The sequence below is a fragment of the Podarcis pityusensis genome, assembly GCF_964106645.2.
Source record: "Podarcis pityusensis genome assembly, chromosome: 10".
Lineage (NCBI taxonomy): Eukaryota > Metazoa > Chordata > Lepidosauria > Squamata > Lacertidae > Podarcis > Podarcis pityusensis.
Window position 1 is genome coordinate 21,417,767 of NC_138035.1, and position 18,479 is coordinate 21,436,245.

An 18,479-nucleotide genomic window follows, 5' to 3' on the forward strand; every position below is an offset into this window, starting at 1 on the left:
TTTCAAGTGCAAGGGGGCTGGTAAAGACAGACGCTCTCACAACCTTTCATGCAAACAACGGTCCATTACAGAAGGAAACAATTTTTCGAAAGAATACATCACATCTGAATTCTGGCTATGCTGTGACAATTGAGTTCAGAGCTTTCCAAACTGTGTGTTGGCTGCAGTGCGTAGGTGTGTAGTGTTGTGTTATCGTCCCAACTCTATTTCGCTAGTAAAACCTGAATTACTTTGATGCGAAATGACGCATGTTTAAAAAGTGTGACACCAACATGAAAGGTTTGGAAAGCTCTGATCTAGTTATTTCAATCACCATTTTGGGCAACAAGGCAAACGCTTCTTGTTGATGGCTTGCTTGAGTTACACGAGATACATGAAGAAATACAAACCTGGTGAAGATTACAAGCACACATTTCATCTGGAAAATTGTTTCAGGTTTGTAAATGCCTGTGCCCATGCAAGGTGTTACTATACTGAAAGCAGCAAACGTAGGCTGGGGAACCCCAGTTCTCCATTGCAAAAAGGGTGGCCATGGGCTGTGTTTTACATAGTACAGCCTGCTCTTTGAAAGGCTGTCAGAAGACAGTCCTCTGTTTGAAGAGTTGAAGATGACCATCAGAAGGGTGAACCTTGAAGTGCCCCTCAATAGTTAGCACCCGGACAGCCGACTGAACAGTCACCTGATCTGTTATCCCCCCACTATGGTGAAACATATTGCATACCTGTCTTTTAATTTTCATTTAACTGTACTTTAAAATGGCTTTTCTAGGCAAGCCCATCCAAAGCAGCTTTCTCTTCAATCCAATTTCTAATTTAAATTATAGTGATTACCGGTATCTCAAAATCCGAATCTATTCATAACACAATTTAGGCAAATCTGAACCTTATTTTATCCTCTCTTTTGGTGGTTCATGAGTTTGCAGCCTCCCTAAGCATAGAACAATGGGGATATATTTCAGGAGGGTGTTTAATTGGCTCTGCCTGCCATGTGAGCCCAGCAAGTGGCAGAGCAAGTGCTTTGCATGCAAATTTTCTCTGGTCCAATCCTTGGCATCTCTAGTTAACCAATGACAGGCAAGACCTCTGCTGGACACTGTGGAAAGTCACTGTCAGACAGTGAGTGGCAATATTGAGCTGGTTGGGCAACATGCTCTAAGTCAGCTCCCTATGTTGTTTCCAGAGGGACCATAGCACATGCTTCTAATGCAATAGTTCCCAGATTCACTCCCAGGCATCTCTAGGTAGAGCTGGAAAACAGCCTTGACAATAAGTAAAGAGAAGACTGAGCTAATGGACCACTTGGTATATGGAAGCTTCCTATCTTTCTGTGTTCCTAAGTTGCTCTGACCTGCTTTTCTCCCAACAAGGGTTTCAACTGGGAAAAACATCTGGTAGAAGGTGAAAAGCATTGGTTGGGCGGGAGAAGCAGGAGATATCCTCTCCAGCCTATTGCTTCTTCACTTCATTGCCCATCCTCATCTCACCACTTTGGAATGGAGAAGCAACATTTAGAACTCCCAGATCCATGTTTTCTTTTTGCTGCCCTCAATGTAGTTCTGCCACAGAGTTCTCTTCCCATTCATCCCCATGGAGGTGGCTGATTCACATGAACATTCTAACGAGCATACAGATGAGCACCCTCCATTCAAAGGGGGATGTCTAGCATTCAAGATGAAATTAAGCATTAGCGGCAATTTTTCTTTGAGCGAGCCCCTTTCACTTCAATGGTGCTTTACAGAGCAGAATATCTCAAAGCTCCATTAGATGAATGAGTGCTGCATAGGGACCAGTGCTTATAATCTGAACATATCAACATTAAATACATTTACAAGAGACACTTCCCAGTTCATGCTAGTAAATTTTAATGTGATGTTGCCTTGGCTCGTACTGTCAAATTCTTGCAGTGATCCAACACATAGTGCTGTTTGAACAGCTTAGTTAACACAACAAACTGTTACACTGAACACTCCCCCCCCCCCATAAATGCCCATAATTTGGCCACTCGGCACACATTCATTTTTGCTGCATACATAGAAAGAAATGTCAAGTAATCTATTACTATATACTTTTTTCTTTTTTTAAGAAAAAAAGTTGTTTTAATTTAGCACAAGAACAGTTACTGCAAATAGAGAAAGCACAGCAGCAAACAGACTTTGAAAGTCATGATTTAAAAGCAACATTATAGATTCTACATATAGGAAATACTGTTGGTGTTAAGAACGTAAGAAGAGCTCTGTTGGATCAGGCCAGCATTGCATTTCCAGTGGACAGCAAGACGCCTCTGAGAAGCCCACAACCAGGACCTGAGGGCATGCAAAGTATTAAAATCTCGATGCTATCATTCAAAAGTGTAGTATTTTTCAAAAGCAAAACGGAATGGAGTATTTTGTGCTATGTTGAAATCATTATTCCATATTACAGCATTTGCGTTCTGTCTTTTTAAAAAAAACAAAACTAAATAAAAATCAGGTCCAGTTTGGCTATTGATCAGTAAAGAGGCTTTTGAATTTCCCTGCCCTTATCTCAGAATTTGATCAGCTGAATTCTTCTACAACAACTTTTCTCAGCCAAGTGGAAAAATATATAGATAATGGAGGCGGAGAAATCCAGCTTTCTGTTTCCCCTCCCTGCTCCCAAATAGACCTTATTAAGCATACAGGAGGCAGGGAGTATGAGGCACAAATCTCCTCCTCTATCTCCTGCTCCCTGGTTACATGATGTGTGCAAGGCCCCCCCAATCAGTTCAGCCCATGTATCCCAGTCAGGTCAGCTATTCCAAAACACCAGATTGGACCTCCCAATCAGGTCGGGGGACAAATGCACAGTTGTACGATTCACATAAGAATGTATACATGCAAAAGCCTCAGTTCACACTAAGAATGATTGTCTTGGCTCAGCAGGAGGAGAAACATGTGGACACTGCCTAAATATTTACCTAAAAAACTCAGTCTAGGCGTTCCTGCTATATACCCCCTAGCCTAGTCTTCAGCAGTGCCAATCACATTTCTGAACTCTAATCAAACTCTCTCTCTCTATGTGTAGAAGACACACATTTTTTCTCCTTCCCCCTTCTCACTGTCAGACTCCCTCCCCATTTTGAAAACCCCAGATTACTCTAGGACAGTGGACCCAATCTGACCCAGGCCTGCCTCAACCCATTCTGGCTGAATCCTGGGTCAACCTTCACAGATCCCTGCTTTCCATATTGGCAATAATGCCTTGATATTCAGCAAAGTATATCTGAACTCTACTTCTTCAGTGCAAATACAAATGTATGTTTTTGAAAATATCTATATGTACTTTTCAAAATGCAACTGCTCCCTGAAATAATCTGATGAAAAACTTTTTTTTTCAATTATTCACCTGTTCGCTTGCAATGTAGCTGAAAAGAAGTTCACATGTGGGTCACCCAACAAAACATAAAGAAAGAGAAACCAGAATTTGTTTGCTCTTCTCTATAGTCAGCATGTCCATGATTTCAAAAATGAGAAATTAATGTTAATTTAGCCATAGTTTTCAGCTTGGGAAGAATTTATGTGTCCTGCAAGATTCTATGCACATGCTATGACCAGATGAGCAGTTAGGACTGAGCCCAAAGACTGATTTTTTAAAAAAATACCCATACTTCCATTACTGAAAAACATCACTGGTAAATGAATAGCAGTTGACTGGCAGCTGACATTTTAGTCCCAAAACTGGGTGAAAAGGATTTAAGCCTTTATGGCTAAAGACAGATAACTAGTCTTCTTAATTGGATCATAATTATTTTGGGAGAGGAGTTACTCCCAATGGGGTAATACTTATTTTGTCCCATTTTTACCTCTGCTCAAACAGGTTGTGCAGGCTTTTGAAACAATACAAAAGTCTTCGAGACTTGTTGGCGATGCATGATGGAATGCGCACACCAAGAGGAACATCCCTTCTAAAAAATGATGTCTCCAGCTTGAGTTGGTACCAACAAAGCAGCGTCACTGTTTTAGAGAAGCATGCAAGTCACAGCTGTCACAAAGGAAGGCAAACCACTATTAGTAGCACAGGTTGCAATCCTATGCACATTAATTAAGGTGTCTGGAAATGCTGACTCAATCAGCTTAGGCATATAGACCAATTGCATGGTTAGGTGCGGGAATCAGTCTCGGCACTGTCCAGTCTCCCTCTCAGTGTGTATAACCTGTAATGAATACTGGGACCTATACACATACATCCTCTTTGCTAGGGCTGTCTATATTACAGGTCAGTGTACATGAGCCCAGTATTTGACTCCACACTGCAGAAAACCTGGGATACAATCTTGCCTTTGGTCCCATTAATTCAATGAGTTTATGTCATGCCCAGGGTCATATCCATGCAACCTAATCCAAAGCTCATGCAACTCTCATTAGCACCCCGAGCTCAGTGCTATCAGACCCGAATGTGCCATGGAAACATCTGTGTATCTCCTGTTCACTCATCTAAGCATGAGCATTGGAGTCCTCACACACAAGCCTGAGCTAATGAATCAGACATGTAGGCTGCATTCTTGTCATGTGCCTAAGACCCCTATTTGGCTCACGCCCATGCAACTTTGTGCAGCTGATTCCTGTTCCTCTTTGCAGAGGTTGGCTTTTAACCACCTAACCTACGCGCTGATCTATTTGCATGGCTGAGAAGCAGATGTGAACCATCCACCACATATCAAAAATAACATGAGGTGCAGGCATTCTGTATCCAGGATGGCCCATTTGATAGAACCAATTCTACCACTACCATTTTTTATTTTATTTTGGTAGAGAGAGATTGCAATTCGGGCCATTCTACAAGAGTGAGGATGGGATAGGTGCCCAGCTGCCCACCCCTTCAACATGCAAACTGACTGTTGGGTGGGCATACATCTGAACTGGGGCTCACTGAGTTTAATGAGACTAACACCCAAGTAAGTGTGCATAGGATTGCATCATTACATGGACAACACTGAGGAGAAGGGCACAACTAAATATTTTTCCTTTGGTGTTGGATAAAAATAACAGCAACAATAGGTTGTATCCCATGAAGTTGTCCCATTTATGCAAGGACTTCCACCTGAATAGAACTCCTTCTTCCTTCCCCTCTAGATCTGTTCTGGGTGTAGCCCCAGCCCTCCAGAGCAGATGGGGGGGGCATGGGAATCACACAGGGATAGGGATTATTGTTGTGCAAGCAGAAATCCTATTGCTAAGGTGATGCCTTGGACAGATGCAACCTAATAATAATAATGGTAATAATCTATATAAAACAATGGCCCTTGAAATCTCTTCCAAGTTACAATAAAAGCTATGCCATAGCAGTAGAAACCGACGAAACAATAAAAAGTATATGTTCCTTACAGAACACTAATGCTACATTTGTTCATGAACTTGATAGGGTTTTTGTTTTTGGATAGTAGGCGTAAAACAGTGCAAAGTATATTGAAGTTCAATCTTACAGTATTTCATCACCAAAAACATAGCAGAAAGAGAAGAAAGGCCCTTTTGTTACTGAGAGTATGTGAAGAGAAAAATCAGAATAGCTCTGAAAAAAGCTCTGTAGATAGTATGCAGATGCTTGTGAAAACAAACAGCATTTGGAAAGTATTTGTGATGATGGCAAGTAAAAAGGACATTTTCAAAGAGTGTATCACAAGAATTCTGCAAGGGTTGATCTACACATACAGATTTCTGTGACCATAAAGTTGATAGTTTGAGGTACTTCTCCATAAGATGATGCACAAGCAGCTTACAGTTGTTCAGTACCATAAACATCAACTTGTGACAAGTACCCATTTTTAAAAAATGGAACAGGATATTGAAGAAAACCCTAGATAATATCTGGGTTACTACTACTGGTTGGAAAGTCTATGTGTGGTAGTTTTGAAGCAACTTATCCACCTGTTCTTCCCCCTCCATGTGATAGAAACAGGAGAGATGATATCAAAGGAGATGATACCAAACCACCTTGTTTCCCTCCATCTTTATTTTAGCCTGTCCTTCACATGACCTGTGAATGCTGCCTAAAACAATCAAAGTTGTTTTACTTCCTGTCCTAAAATTAAAAGCGGGGAAGAGGGATAGAAAGAGCAGCAACAGCAGAGCAGGAGGGCAGGTTTACTTGCGGCCTACTTTATGAAACAGTTGGGGTAGACAAGGAAGGAGGCTTACTTGGACCTCAACCATTTCCTACCACTGCAGCAGGGATAGGGAACTCCCATCAGCCCTAGCCATCATGGGCTAGGGCCCCATACACCAGGGATCTATGGGAGTCCAACAAGTGCACCACAAATTCCTCACTCCTGCTCTACAGAATTGCCCACCACCACCATTAGTTATCAATCATATCCACCAGTAGAGTATAACTTTAAACACCCAAATGTCCTTTTAAAAAAAGCCAATTTGGCTTATTAAAGTGATAACAGACATATCCAAGGTGCAACTGTGCATACTATGGGTAGGATCTGGAGTCCTGTTGATCTCAGTCCTATTGATTAGTCATGACTAATGCTCCACATTTGATTTCATGTTGTTGGGACCGAAGTGTGACTAACTTAATCCCCATTCAGGCATTGTCACTTTTTGTGTTCAAAGAACATTGGGGGTGGGGGTGGGGTGGGGTGGGCGCTTGGGAAGCAAGGCATGTTGGTCCTGCCCCCAATGTCACCATCACCCCTAACCTCTGTGCATTAAGCATGAAGGTCTAAAGGAGATGAAAACATGCTTAAAATCATCCCAGCAGTTTCAGGTTCTGCATAATCCAGGGTTGCGACTGCAGAGAAATATCTAAACATGTATTGCTGAATGTATTTGGAATATCCCTTGCAAATGCACAAAGGCTTAGAGCAGATATTGGGACCAGGGACTCCCCCTCCATGTACTCTTCAAACATGGTCACTTCTAATGCCTAAATAGGGCTTCAGCCTGGATCCAAACCACTGTGTATACAGTTGACTTGCAACTTATGCAGGAGTTATGTTCTGGGGATAGCTTGTAAAGCCAAAATCATGGATAGTCAAAGCACACTCTCCCAGCACCTCCAAATACTCTTCCAATGTGCATGCAAATGGTGGGTGGGATGGTGATAGTTCCTCGCCCCCGGTTAAATTTTTATTTTTTTCAGCCGTTAAATGTGCATAAGATGCAAGTTGACTGTACCATGATTGGTTTTGGAAATGATGGAAGCTGGAAATGAAGCCCATACATAGATTTTATATTGGACATTTGGCAAATAAATGTGATCAGCAAAAGGGCCAAATCAATTTAGGCAATTGATTTTCAGAAAGAAGAATCAACCTGAAGTCCTCACACCAATCGATCACCTTTATATCAAGCTCTGCACTTGTCTACCTCTTTCTATCTCATGGCAAGACCGGCTTTGAAAGAGGACTGCTTCATGCCTGACATTTTTCCTGCATGGAGATAAATCTCTATCACACCTGAAGCGAGGCACAAGAGTTTAGGGTTTCACAAACAGCAGGCTCTGGTGAGTTACTGCTGCACAAATGTTTTAATTTTGGAGTTTCTTTCAATGCTTCTCCTGAATATAAGGATTCACTGACCTTTCCACACATCTATTGCAATGACTGGTGTGCTTGTGTGGAATGCCGTCAGCAGTCAACATAAGAATGTTTTAAGCCATCATAAACTAACACGGGAGAACAGAGCTCCACAAGTTTCAACTTTTTAATTTCAAATTCAGGAGACAACAAAGCTTGGCTTGCTGACTTCCTGCTACATTGAAGCAAAACAGATTTTAGCCCTCCAACTTACAACACTGAATCTGCATCCCAGAACAAGATGCATCCTGGTACCATTTTGAAAGAAATACTTTTTGCTTTCCTGAATGGATGGCCACTTTCTTTTCTTTTCTTTCTCTCCCCGCCCCCTCCCAAATGTGCTACTCTTTGAAGGCTTTACATTTCTGGTTGCCTGAACTTCAGTGTGCCCCAACTTCTAATGATCTGAATTCACACTGTAGCTTCATAAATGCTTATGCTAAGCTCTTGTTGCATCCAAACATCTGATTATGAATCCTCCAGGTCAATCACATCAATGAAGTTAAGCTGAAATACAATAAAGTGTCAAAGAGTTGCCCCTTTGATATAGCAGAGCAAAGCTATATCAAAGCCCTAGAGGCTAAAGTGCCAAATTAAAGGCCAAACTTGGTGTGATGGTTAATGCATCTTTGTATGTGTGTGTGTTAAAGCAAGCAGGGATTGTTGGACTGATAATTATTGGGAATTTCCTAATGCAAATAGCAGATCCAGAGAAATAAACTTTGACAGGACCACAGTAGGGAAGAGAGATAGAACTCCTCTTCCCCAGTTGCTACAATCCCAATACTTATCAGATCCATCCTCTGGGGCTGCATTTTTTAAAAAGCCCCCCCCCCCCCAAGCCTACACACTTTAAATGCAAAGGTGCATTTAATAACACAGCACACATTGGGCCCAAACATAAGTTACTTTACACATTTCAGTTTCACATTTACACATAAGACATCTTGACGTACACCAGCATTTCTTAAACTTTGGGGAAAGGGTGTGAGAAATCACAGGAGCAGATGGGGTTTGCCAGATGGCCATCCGTGGCTAAGCAGCTCCTGTTTTCCTTGGCTGAATGGCTAACTGGGGGGCAGACCAACCTTTCCAGCTGGGTTGTATAAGGGAGAGAAGGCGAAAAGCTCTTGTCTACACTAAATCTTCCCTTGCAGCTCTGCACCTCAGTTGCACGGCTGGCATTCTTCTGGCTCTCAAGCCCAGATTCAACCCAGCAAACAGTGACAACCCAATGGAGAACAGGGGCTGCATCCAATGTTCTCTCTGTATTAGGGCAAGGGCTCATGCACTAGCAGGTGGGCGAGTTTTCACATTGCACAACAGAGGAATCTGTTGAGTTCAAGGAAACTCATTGCACAACAGATTGCACAATCTATTTTACAGAGAAGTTACCAGCAACCTGTTTATGTAGTTTTTGGGTGCAACTGCATTTCTTTCCTGCCAAACATTTCACCAGTGGAACAAATATACCGCAAAGTGACTTTAGCACTATATTGGATACAACCCCCATTCAGTGTTGGTATGCACCCCAGCTTCCTGAGCACAATTGGAAGGAGACTGCAGTGGGGGGCGGTGGCGCGGATTGGTGATTCTTGGAAGTGCTGATGCTCATGTGAACTTCCTCGAGGAGGCTCTTTGAATCCCACTCTGTATTGGGACCACAGAATGTACAGTACATTCAGAAAGGGGGCGGATTTTAAGAAATACTAGTGTACATGTAAAAATACTGTATGACTGTTAGGCACACTCATTAGGGAGCTGTGATAGACTGCAGTTCCCAATACAAGATTCACCCAGTGACAAACCTGTTTTTGCCTCTATGTAATATATAAAATTTTCACCACTTAGAGGCGAGTTCACAAGAAAGGAAAGTACAACAGAAAGCTTTATGTTGACACAATTTGTGCTATCATGAGCATTATGTTGCTTTCAAGACCTTAAACCCACCTATACTTGTGTCCTTCTGAATGCCTTGTTCAAACAAAGAAAGAAATGACATCTTTTCATGACATCTTTAACAAGTATTCAAGTGAAAGGTAAGTTAAGAATGAGAATTAATGGTATTATTATGCAGTAGAAATACAATGGATCAAAACGCAAAAATCTGATTGCAGGTCATCAGCTAGACCCAAACCTTTTGTAGCATATAGACATGGTGAGCTTGTTGTGAAGCTGGTCATCAAGAATCCACTGTTCAAGCTAGGGTGTAAGTGGTGGTTTTGGTGATGAGCAAGATCCTTGACTGTCAAAACTGGTTGCTCGGCCTGGCAACTAGAAGAAATAAAATATTTTAAGAAGAGTCCTGTTGCATCCAGGGGTCCATCAAGTCCAGCATCCTGTTTCTTATAATGGCCAACCAATTTCCTCACAGAAGTCCACAAGAGCCCTCCCCCCACTTTTCTCCCCAGCTACTATCATTCAAAGGACTACTAGTTCCACCTTGCCATTGTGATCAACAGCCATTGACAGACCCATCTTACCCCATGAAGAGATCTAATTCCCCTCTAAAGTCATCTAAGATAGAGGCCACCACCACATCTTGCGGCACCAGATTTAATCAAGATTGAATTATTGCCAATTGTTCAACATGAGAGAGCACTGGAGAGTCTTCTAGAAGCGTCTGTTGGTCCAAAAAGAAGATATATTTACTGGATTTGAATATTAAATGGTGCATTATCGTGGGGTCAGAGAAGACTGGTGGTGGAGCTGACATCTAAAACTGGAGATCTGGAGGATGCCCTGGGCATTTTTACAAAAGTACCATCTTCTATATTCATGAGCCCCAGGTGTGCATAGCAATTTTGCAGTTATGTGTGGTTAGTTTACCTCATCATCTATATAGATTAGCCAAGTGGCTATTTTTGTGTGTGTGGCAAATTGCGTGTTAAAAATGTCTCGACTAATGAGGAAGACTCACTGGGTTGCAATGTGTCTGGTCTTAAACATTATAAATTTATTGCTTGTCACATCAGTTTGATGTTCAGGCATTATCCTGGATAGATGTGGTTGTATATTACTGTATCTTGGCCATTTTATTTATAGTCTCTTTACATGTTTACATTGTCTTTTGGGATTAAAGTTGGTTTTCACTCTGGCACATATTTTAGAAGCATCCAGTAATATTTTTTGTCCTCATTTTAGTCCATTCTACAGTGGGGTTAATGCCATATGCCTCTCCCAACAGAGCAAATGGCATTTAATTTGGGGGAAATGGTGTTTGCATTGATAAAGTGTTTTCAAAAACTTTCCTGTAATTGTGATCCTATTCAGCTTTTTTTTTTTAAAGAAAAGAAGGGAAAAGAAACAGCAGGGAATTCAGTCCCAGATTTTCTGGTTTTGTTTTTGTCTGAAATACACCAGTATGAATGTTGTTAACAGGTGGCATAGAATGTAAAAGAAAGCCATTGAAAAATTAAACTTGCATTCTCTTCTACAGGGTTTTTCAAATAATTTAATGAAATGCCTAATACAAAACAGGGCTTCTCAGCTTTGTTTGGTAGAAAAGATTTTTAGCATCTTCTTTCGTACGTTGTTCTGCACTTAACCTCTTTTTTTTTGTGTCTCCCTTCACATTTCTATTTGACAAAAATGCTGCCTCACGAAATAGAGAGACCTATTTGTAAAGAAGGTATTAGATAAAATAGTGATAATGAGGAATATCCCTCTTACCTCTACCAAGGGATGCCAGTGGGTTATTGGCTTGCGGGGGTACGCCAGCATTTCATTCCAGTGGTCTCTTCCAAGGCCTTCAGCGTCAAGTCCAGCCCTACAAACTCCAATCACCTCATTGTGTCCCACTCTAGGATTAAAGGTGGAGAACAGAACGTCTAAAGATTATCCACAATGCCACGCGTCCACAAATAATGCAAATGATAGGTAGAAGAGCCACATTCTGCGACAGGAAAAGCTAGATATTTACACCCCAAAGCATCAGGAACATTATATATATATAAATTTTGTTGTTGTTGTTTAGTTGTTTAGTCGTGTCCGACTCTTCGTGACCCCGTGGACCAGAGCACGCCAGGTACTCCTGTCTTCCACTGCCTCCCGCAGTTTGGTCAAACTTGTGCTGGTAGCTTCAAGAACACTATCCAACCATCTCGTCCTCTGTCGTCCCCTTCTCCTTATGCCCTCCATCTTTCCCAACATCAGAGTCTTTTCCAGGGAGTCTTCTCTTCTCATGAGGTGGCCAAAGTATTGGAGTCTCAGCTTCAGGATCTGTCCTTCCAGTGAGCACTTAGGGCTGATTTCCTTAAGAATGGATAGGTTTGATCTTCTTGCAGTCCATGGGACTCTCAAGAGTCTCCTCCAGCACCATAATTCAAAAGCATCAATTCTTCGGTGATCAGCCTTCTTTATGGTCCAGCTCTCACTTCCATACTTATTGGGAAGATTAAGGCCGTATGCAACCTTGTATACACTTACCTTGCAGTATGCCCCATTGAATTATATGGGGCACACTTCTGAGTATACGTGTATATACTCTGTGTTGATGGTGGTGAAAAGCAGACACAGTACTAAATTTTAATCAACCAAACAATCATTCCAATTGCGCTGTAATGATGCACTGCCACCTGTTCTGCTTCGGCAAAGTGTCAGCATGAACACATCTCTGTCTATCCATTATGTTTTGCAGGTATCTTGACAACAGTGGATTTTCTGTGCTATACTGTCTGGCACACTTTCAAATGTGCCCCTTTAACATTTATTATTTTTGGTGAAAAGCACCATTAGCCCCAAGAGCTAGATCTACTGGTATTTTACATTTAATAAGGAAAGATAAAGAAATAAAAGGCTCCTTAATATTCAGGATTCTGAAGCAAGCCTGCACAGCAGCAGTTTGGTGGGAAGCAGGGCTGGCTTCCTATTGAGCCAGTGTGGTATAATAATAATAATAATAATAATAATAATAATAATAATAATTTATACCCTGCCCATCTGGCCAGGCCTCCCCAGCCACTCTGGGTGGCTGCCAACAGAATATTAAAAACATGATAAAACATCAAACATTAAAACTTCCCTAAAGAGGGCTGCCTTCAGATGTCTTCTAAAAGCCAGATAGTTGTTTATTTTTCAGTTTTTAACCTATTGTGAAAGTGCCTACCTACTTGCCATTATTTCTTTACTTATCATATGTATAGGTGTAATGGGTTTAGGGGTTGCTTGTGCATAAGTTGCCGCCACTCCTGGCTAGGTTACCTGGTTGAACCCTTTCTGACTGGACAGCCTCTAGCTTCGTGGCTGTCTCAGTCGCTGGCAGAATCCATCAGTGGGCGTTTCTTGAACTTCTTCCAGCACAAAAGTTCTTTAACGCCTAGTCTCCGCCTAGTCTCCCTGCGCGGAAGCCTTCTGCGCAGGGAGGGTGTGGGCAGCGGAGTACCCGTACTCTCTCCGCTGGTCTCCGGCGAGGAGTCTTGGAGCCTCCTCTCCGATTCCTCCATCGGCCCCCCTTCTCTACTGGTGTTACGCTGATTTCCTTCCCCAGCAGATGGGCTGCCTCTCTCCCTACTGGGACCCTCTCCGGCATCCCTCTGGAGCCTTCCCTCTGCCTCTAGCTCCGATGGCAGTTCCCTGACAATAAGGCTGCCATGCGCTCTCTGTGGGGCTATCCTTGAGGTTGGTCCAAAGACTGGCATACACTCCAACATCTCTCCAATGAAAATAGGGACGTCCTATTCCATAATGATAATTTTACTATTTATACCCCACACATCTTACTGGGTTGCGCCAGCCACTCTGGGCAGCTTCTAACATATATAGAAACATAACAGAACATTAAGCATTTTTTAAAAAAAATCCCTATACAGGATTGCCTTCAGATGGCTCGGGGGTCGGATAACTCCATACCCTCCAACATTTCTCCAATGAAAATAGAGACATCCTAAGGAAAAGTGGGACATTCTGGGATCAAATCAGAAACCAAGACAGCTTCTCTAAATCAGGGACGTCCCTGGAAACTAGGTTGCTTGTGGGGGTAAACTACTGCCAGCTTACTATATAACACCTTGCTTGTTGGGCTTGCCTAGGCTACCAATCTGCTATTGGGCAAAATACAAGGTTTTGGTACATGTAAAACTGTCTACAGCTCAGGAGCAGTTTACTTGACAGACTGCCTTATAGCTTGTATACCCAGCAAGTCCCTGCTTTAGGTCAGTATAAAGATAACACCTGTCATTATTATTCTTACAACAACAACAACAACAACAACAACAACAACAACAACAGTAGATTACTATAGCACCTGCTCTTCTTGAACATCCCTCCCCCCAAAAAAAATCAAAAAAGAGAAAAATGCAGCATACCGGTCATAGTCCATAACAGCGATGGAGAGGCTGACTTGGTCCACATTCTCTGGAGGGATGTCAAAAACGATGGCCTCACTGTATACTGGATTGAGAGTGTTTTTCTTTGTAGTTGTTTTTCTCTTTTTCAGGCGCCGGCCATCGCACATCAGGGACACTTTGACGTATGGATCTGAGATAACAGGAACAGAGGTCAACACAACTGGGTAGGAGGACACCAACATTTCTTACATAGAAGGGAAGGAAGGTTTGGTTCCACCACGAATGCAGAGGAAGCTGCCTTATATGAAGTCAAGACATTGGTCTATCTAGTTCTGTCAACACCAACTGGCAGTGGCTATCCAGGGTTTCAAGCAGGGATCCTTCCCAGTCTGAGCAGGAGACACCAGGAATTAAGTCTGGTACCTTCTGCATGCAAAGCCTGTCTCCTATCACCAGTGTACAGTAGCTGATGTGCTCAACAATGGCTGCTAGGCATGATAGCTATGTTCTCCCTTCAATGGCTGCTAGCCATGATAGCTGCGTTCTCCCTTCCTTGTCAAAAGACATTATGCCTCTGGATACCAGTTGCTGGGAATCTCAGGTGGGCAGAGTGCTCTTGTGCTCATGTCCAGCTTGCAAGCTTTCCACAGGTATCTGGTTGGCCACTATGAGAATAGGATCATTGGCTGATCCAGCAGGCTTGCCTTATGTCCTTGTATCCAGAAATGACACCCATTTATTCAGGGTGGTGAAAAGCACAACATGCCAAACCAGGTTCAATGTCATTTGGGGTGCAGATTGTCACTCTTTTTGACTGGGATTCAGTCACATCCCTGCAAGTTCCAGTGGCTTAATTAAAAGTGGATTTGGTGCTTTTGTGAGGCCACCTCCTTGAAAAATTGGACCCCCCCCCCCACAATAAAGAGTGATGGGAAAATGCATTGGAACGGGTGTGATAAAGACTGTGTGGTGCAACTGAATTCTTGAAAGACCTACACTAGCTCCCAGTACATTTCCGAGCAGTATACCTGAAGGAGCGTCTCCACCCCCATCGTTCTGCCCAGACACTGAGGTCCAGTGCTGAGGGCCTTCTGGCGGTTCCCTCGCTGCGAAAAGCCAAGTTACAGGGAACCAGGCAGAAGGCCTTCTCAGTAGTGGCACCCGCCAGATGTCAAAGAGATAAACAACCACCAGACTTTTAGAAGACATCTGAAGGCAGCCTTGTTTAGGGAAGCTTTTCATGTTTAACAGACTATTGTATTTTAATATTTTGTTGGAAGCCACCCAAAGTAGCTGGGAAAACCCAGCCAGATGGGTTATTTATGGGTTTATTATTATTATTATTATTATTATTATTATTAGTACTGTCATAGACTGGCTAGATGCAGAGGAGCAGAGGGAAGCTTTTAATGTTTAATAGATTATTGTATTTTAATATTCTGTTGGAAGCTGCCCAGAGTGGCTGGGGAAACCCAGCCAGATGGGCGGCGTATAAATAAATTATTATTATTATTATTATTATTATTATTATTATTATTAGTACTGTCATAGACTGGCTAGATGCAGAGGAGCAGTGGGAGGCACCAGCAGGGCAACCGCCAGGAGAAGAAGGCTTAGATGCAGCAGCAGGCAGCTACCATGGCAACAGCAGTAGGGGGGCCAGGGCTGGTGGGCAAAAGTGGGTTGCCTGAGGGCAGCCGCGAGCTCTGCCAGTCTGAGTGCCTGCCAGTGTGGCTCCACCCCAGTGCCTCACCACTGCCACCTGGGCGCCAACCAGCCTGTCTGAGAGGAAGGAAGGGGGAAGGTGCCACCACTGCCACCCACTGAGGAGGGAGGAAGAGGAAGGCAAGAAAGTGCCTCCCAGGCTCTGTTCACCCTTTGTGGTCTCTGTGGGCCCCCCTCTGCCCAGTCCACCAGGGGGATGCAACACTTGCCCCACCCTGGGTGACGACAACCCACACTATGCCACTGCAGAGTAAGGTATGGCATGAGGACTCAGAATCCCAAACAAAACTTGTACTAATCTGCACCAAGACAAGCAGAAGAAAACACAAAACAAATGGAGACTTCCGGGTTGGTGCCTCCGGCAATGGCAGAGCTCCTCCGTTCGGGAGGAACTTGCTCCGTGAAAAACAGGGTCTGACCGCCACGGCGAAGGTGGAGACCCATTGAAACCACAAGCGGGAGAAGCTTGTGAACCTGGGATTCGGCTGGCACCTTTTGCGCCTCCCCTACTCACGGGGAAACCCTGTTTTGGGGATCCGGAGCGACGTGGGGTGAGTGGCGCGGTGCTTTGAATCGACTGCTTTTTTCACGGAGTGAAGCCGCATTGCTGTTGCCAGAGAGCGCTGACTTTTTCTTGTGGACAATTGGATTTTAAACAACTACTTGTGAGTAAAACGGAAAATTGGATTCTTAAATACTTTAATTCGGCACTGAAACGGGAAGGTTATAAACAGGAAGTCCGCCTCCCGTTTTTGTAAATAGACTGAAGCAAAGACGTTACAAGTTAAAGCCTTTGAAAGCTTTTGGCAAAGGATTAAATTTCCACCGGTTTAAAATACAAAACCCCCCTTGGAAGCAGGAGAAGAGGGGGAAATTTTGGATCTAGTGAGCCTGCAGGAGAGAGTGAAAAATCAAATTACCACTGCTCTGAACCTGGGAGCGGGCTGCCAGATGACGTTTGGAGAGAGTGCATTTGACAGAACGGATTTGACAGCTAGCTAAATAAGAGTAAGATACTGTTTCCATTGTCCTTTTCTGCGTTTAAAAAAGAGGAAAAGTAACTGAAAATTTATCTTTAATGCTTGAGTTGTGCCTGAAAGAACTGATACAAGTGGAGACTGTTTCCCTCTAGAGGGAGCTTTTGAAACTGTTACAGGAGTGTAATTGGGGGATTTCCAGCTGCAGATAAGGATTCTGAGAACCAGAGAGTGACCTTGGACCATTTAAAAATGTTGACAGGAGAGGCCATTGTGACTGTTTTATGTAAGATAAGCTGTTCGCTGGGACAGCTTCACAAGAAGATGGATGACATGACTTTCAAAGTTGATAATTTGGAACAGAAAGTGACCAATTTGAGTCAAAAAGCGAACACCAACACAGAAATAATTCAGGACTTGGTACAGGAACCCATTTTGGCAGGACAAATGGTGGAAGGGGAAGGAGGAGGAGAAGGAGAATGCTGCTGTTGTTGAACATAAAATAATACAAGTGAGATCTGTGGCTTTACAGAAGCAAATTGAGGACTATAAGTTGAGGCCTTTTATGATTGAATCTAGGAAAAGTCAGACTCTGAGGAATGGATCCCGGCTTGGATTAAAGAAGGAAAGTTGGAAAGAGCCCTCTATGCAGGGATTAACTGACTTTTGGGACATGGACTCGGGCCTGGAGGAGATTGAAGTTTTGGGGGCCTTTGGACTTGGAGGAATCTTGAAATATGCCCTGAAATACTTTATGGACTGTAGCTTTAACTATGGAAATTTAGCTGATCTGTTCAGAAGGAAGAAAAGGATTGACAGGTTGGAGTTTTGCTCCCCGAGATTTGCTCTTTAGCATTAAAGAAAATGAAGAAGACCTGCAGAAGGGACTTGGAAAAGAGTTAAGAGCCTCGGACATAAGATCACCAGGTTGATGGACTTTATGGAGTTGACGGAAAGGACTGGCAGAATCCGAAACCAGGGAGAGGAGAGGGTGGAAGAAGATTGGAAAATTTAAAGTTTATATATAGACATATGGTAAAACTAATGAGTGATAGAAAAATGGTGGAATGATTTTTTATGGGCTTAGCAGAAATGTTATAAGGAGTTAAGCATATATAAGTATTTTAGTTTTAATGGAAAATAAGGTTAAAAAATACGTTATTTACAATATGATAGAAAATGGAGAAAGATGGAAAGGATTTGCTGAAACAATTACTAGAAGTGGAATACAAAAAGGGAGGTGAGAGGAGGTCGAGGAAACAAGGGAATGAAAGATAGAGTAAGGAAAAGGGATGATGTATGTTTTTAAATTGTTTTTGTTTTGTTTTATTTATGGTTAAGGTTAGGGAGTGGGGTTTGTTTAGTTTAGTTTAATGTGTTTAGTTTTGAGTTTAGGTTGTGTTTTGTATTGTCTATATATTGTATTGTATTTTTTTTCTTTTTGCTTCTCTCCTTTGTTTTTTTTCTGTTTTCTTTCTTTCTTGTTTTTTCCCCTCTTTTTGTAATCTATAAAAGTAATAGACATTATTTTAAAAAAAAGAAAAAGAAAAAAAAGAAAAAAAGAAAACACAAAACAAATGGAAGTGTGGATAGCAAACTAATTCAGCAAACTAAACAGAACATACTTCTAAGTATGTATGTATAAAATTAAATCCTAAAGCAGCTGCAAAATGCACAAGTTAAGAACATTGCTAATGGCGTTTGTAGTGCACTAAGTGACATTTATCAGGAATATGTCAAGGTCTTGGAATGAGGAAATAAAGCACATGATGGTATTCCTTTGTTTGTTATCCGGAAGCTAAAATGACACAGAGTCTCACACATCCTTTAAACCCAAAGCAAACAGAGGGAAGGTTTCATCTGGGCAGAAGAAGGGTGTCCCCAAGTACTTTTCCAGCTCAGAGTAATCTTCCTCAATCAATCAATCAATCAATCAATCAATCAAAGCAT

At 42.5% G+C, this 18,479-nt stretch overlaps 1 protein-coding gene and 1 long non-coding RNA gene across 3 annotated transcripts in view; both read right to left on the reverse strand.

Annotated features, from left to right (window-relative positions):
* The window catches only part of LOC308486885, a 151,752-nt gene extending 145,183 nt beyond the window's left edge, over positions 1-6,569 (reverse strand). The window contains exon 1 of the long non-coding RNA XR_013991361.1: positions 4,386-6,569. This is a non-coding gene — a long non-coding RNA (uncharacterized lncRNA). The remainder of the gene's footprint in view (positions 1-4,385) is intronic.
* Positions 6,570-6,574: 5 nt separating this feature from the next.
* SYT10 (synaptotagmin 10) overlaps positions 6,575-18,479 on the reverse strand; it is a 39,961-nt gene continuing 28,056 nt past the window's right edge. For both annotated transcript variants that reach the window (XM_081024047.1, XM_081024046.1), the window contains exons 5-7: positions 13,846-14,017; positions 11,213-11,342; positions 6,575-9,814 (exon numbers count right to left, since the gene is read on the reverse strand). In XM_081024047.1, the coding sequence (XP_080880173.1) occupies positions 9,743-9,814; positions 11,213-11,342; positions 13,846-14,017 (374 nt within the window). In that variant the 3' untranslated portion in view covers positions 6,575-9,742. The remainder of the gene's footprint in view (positions 9,815-11,212; positions 11,343-13,845; positions 14,018-18,479) is intronic.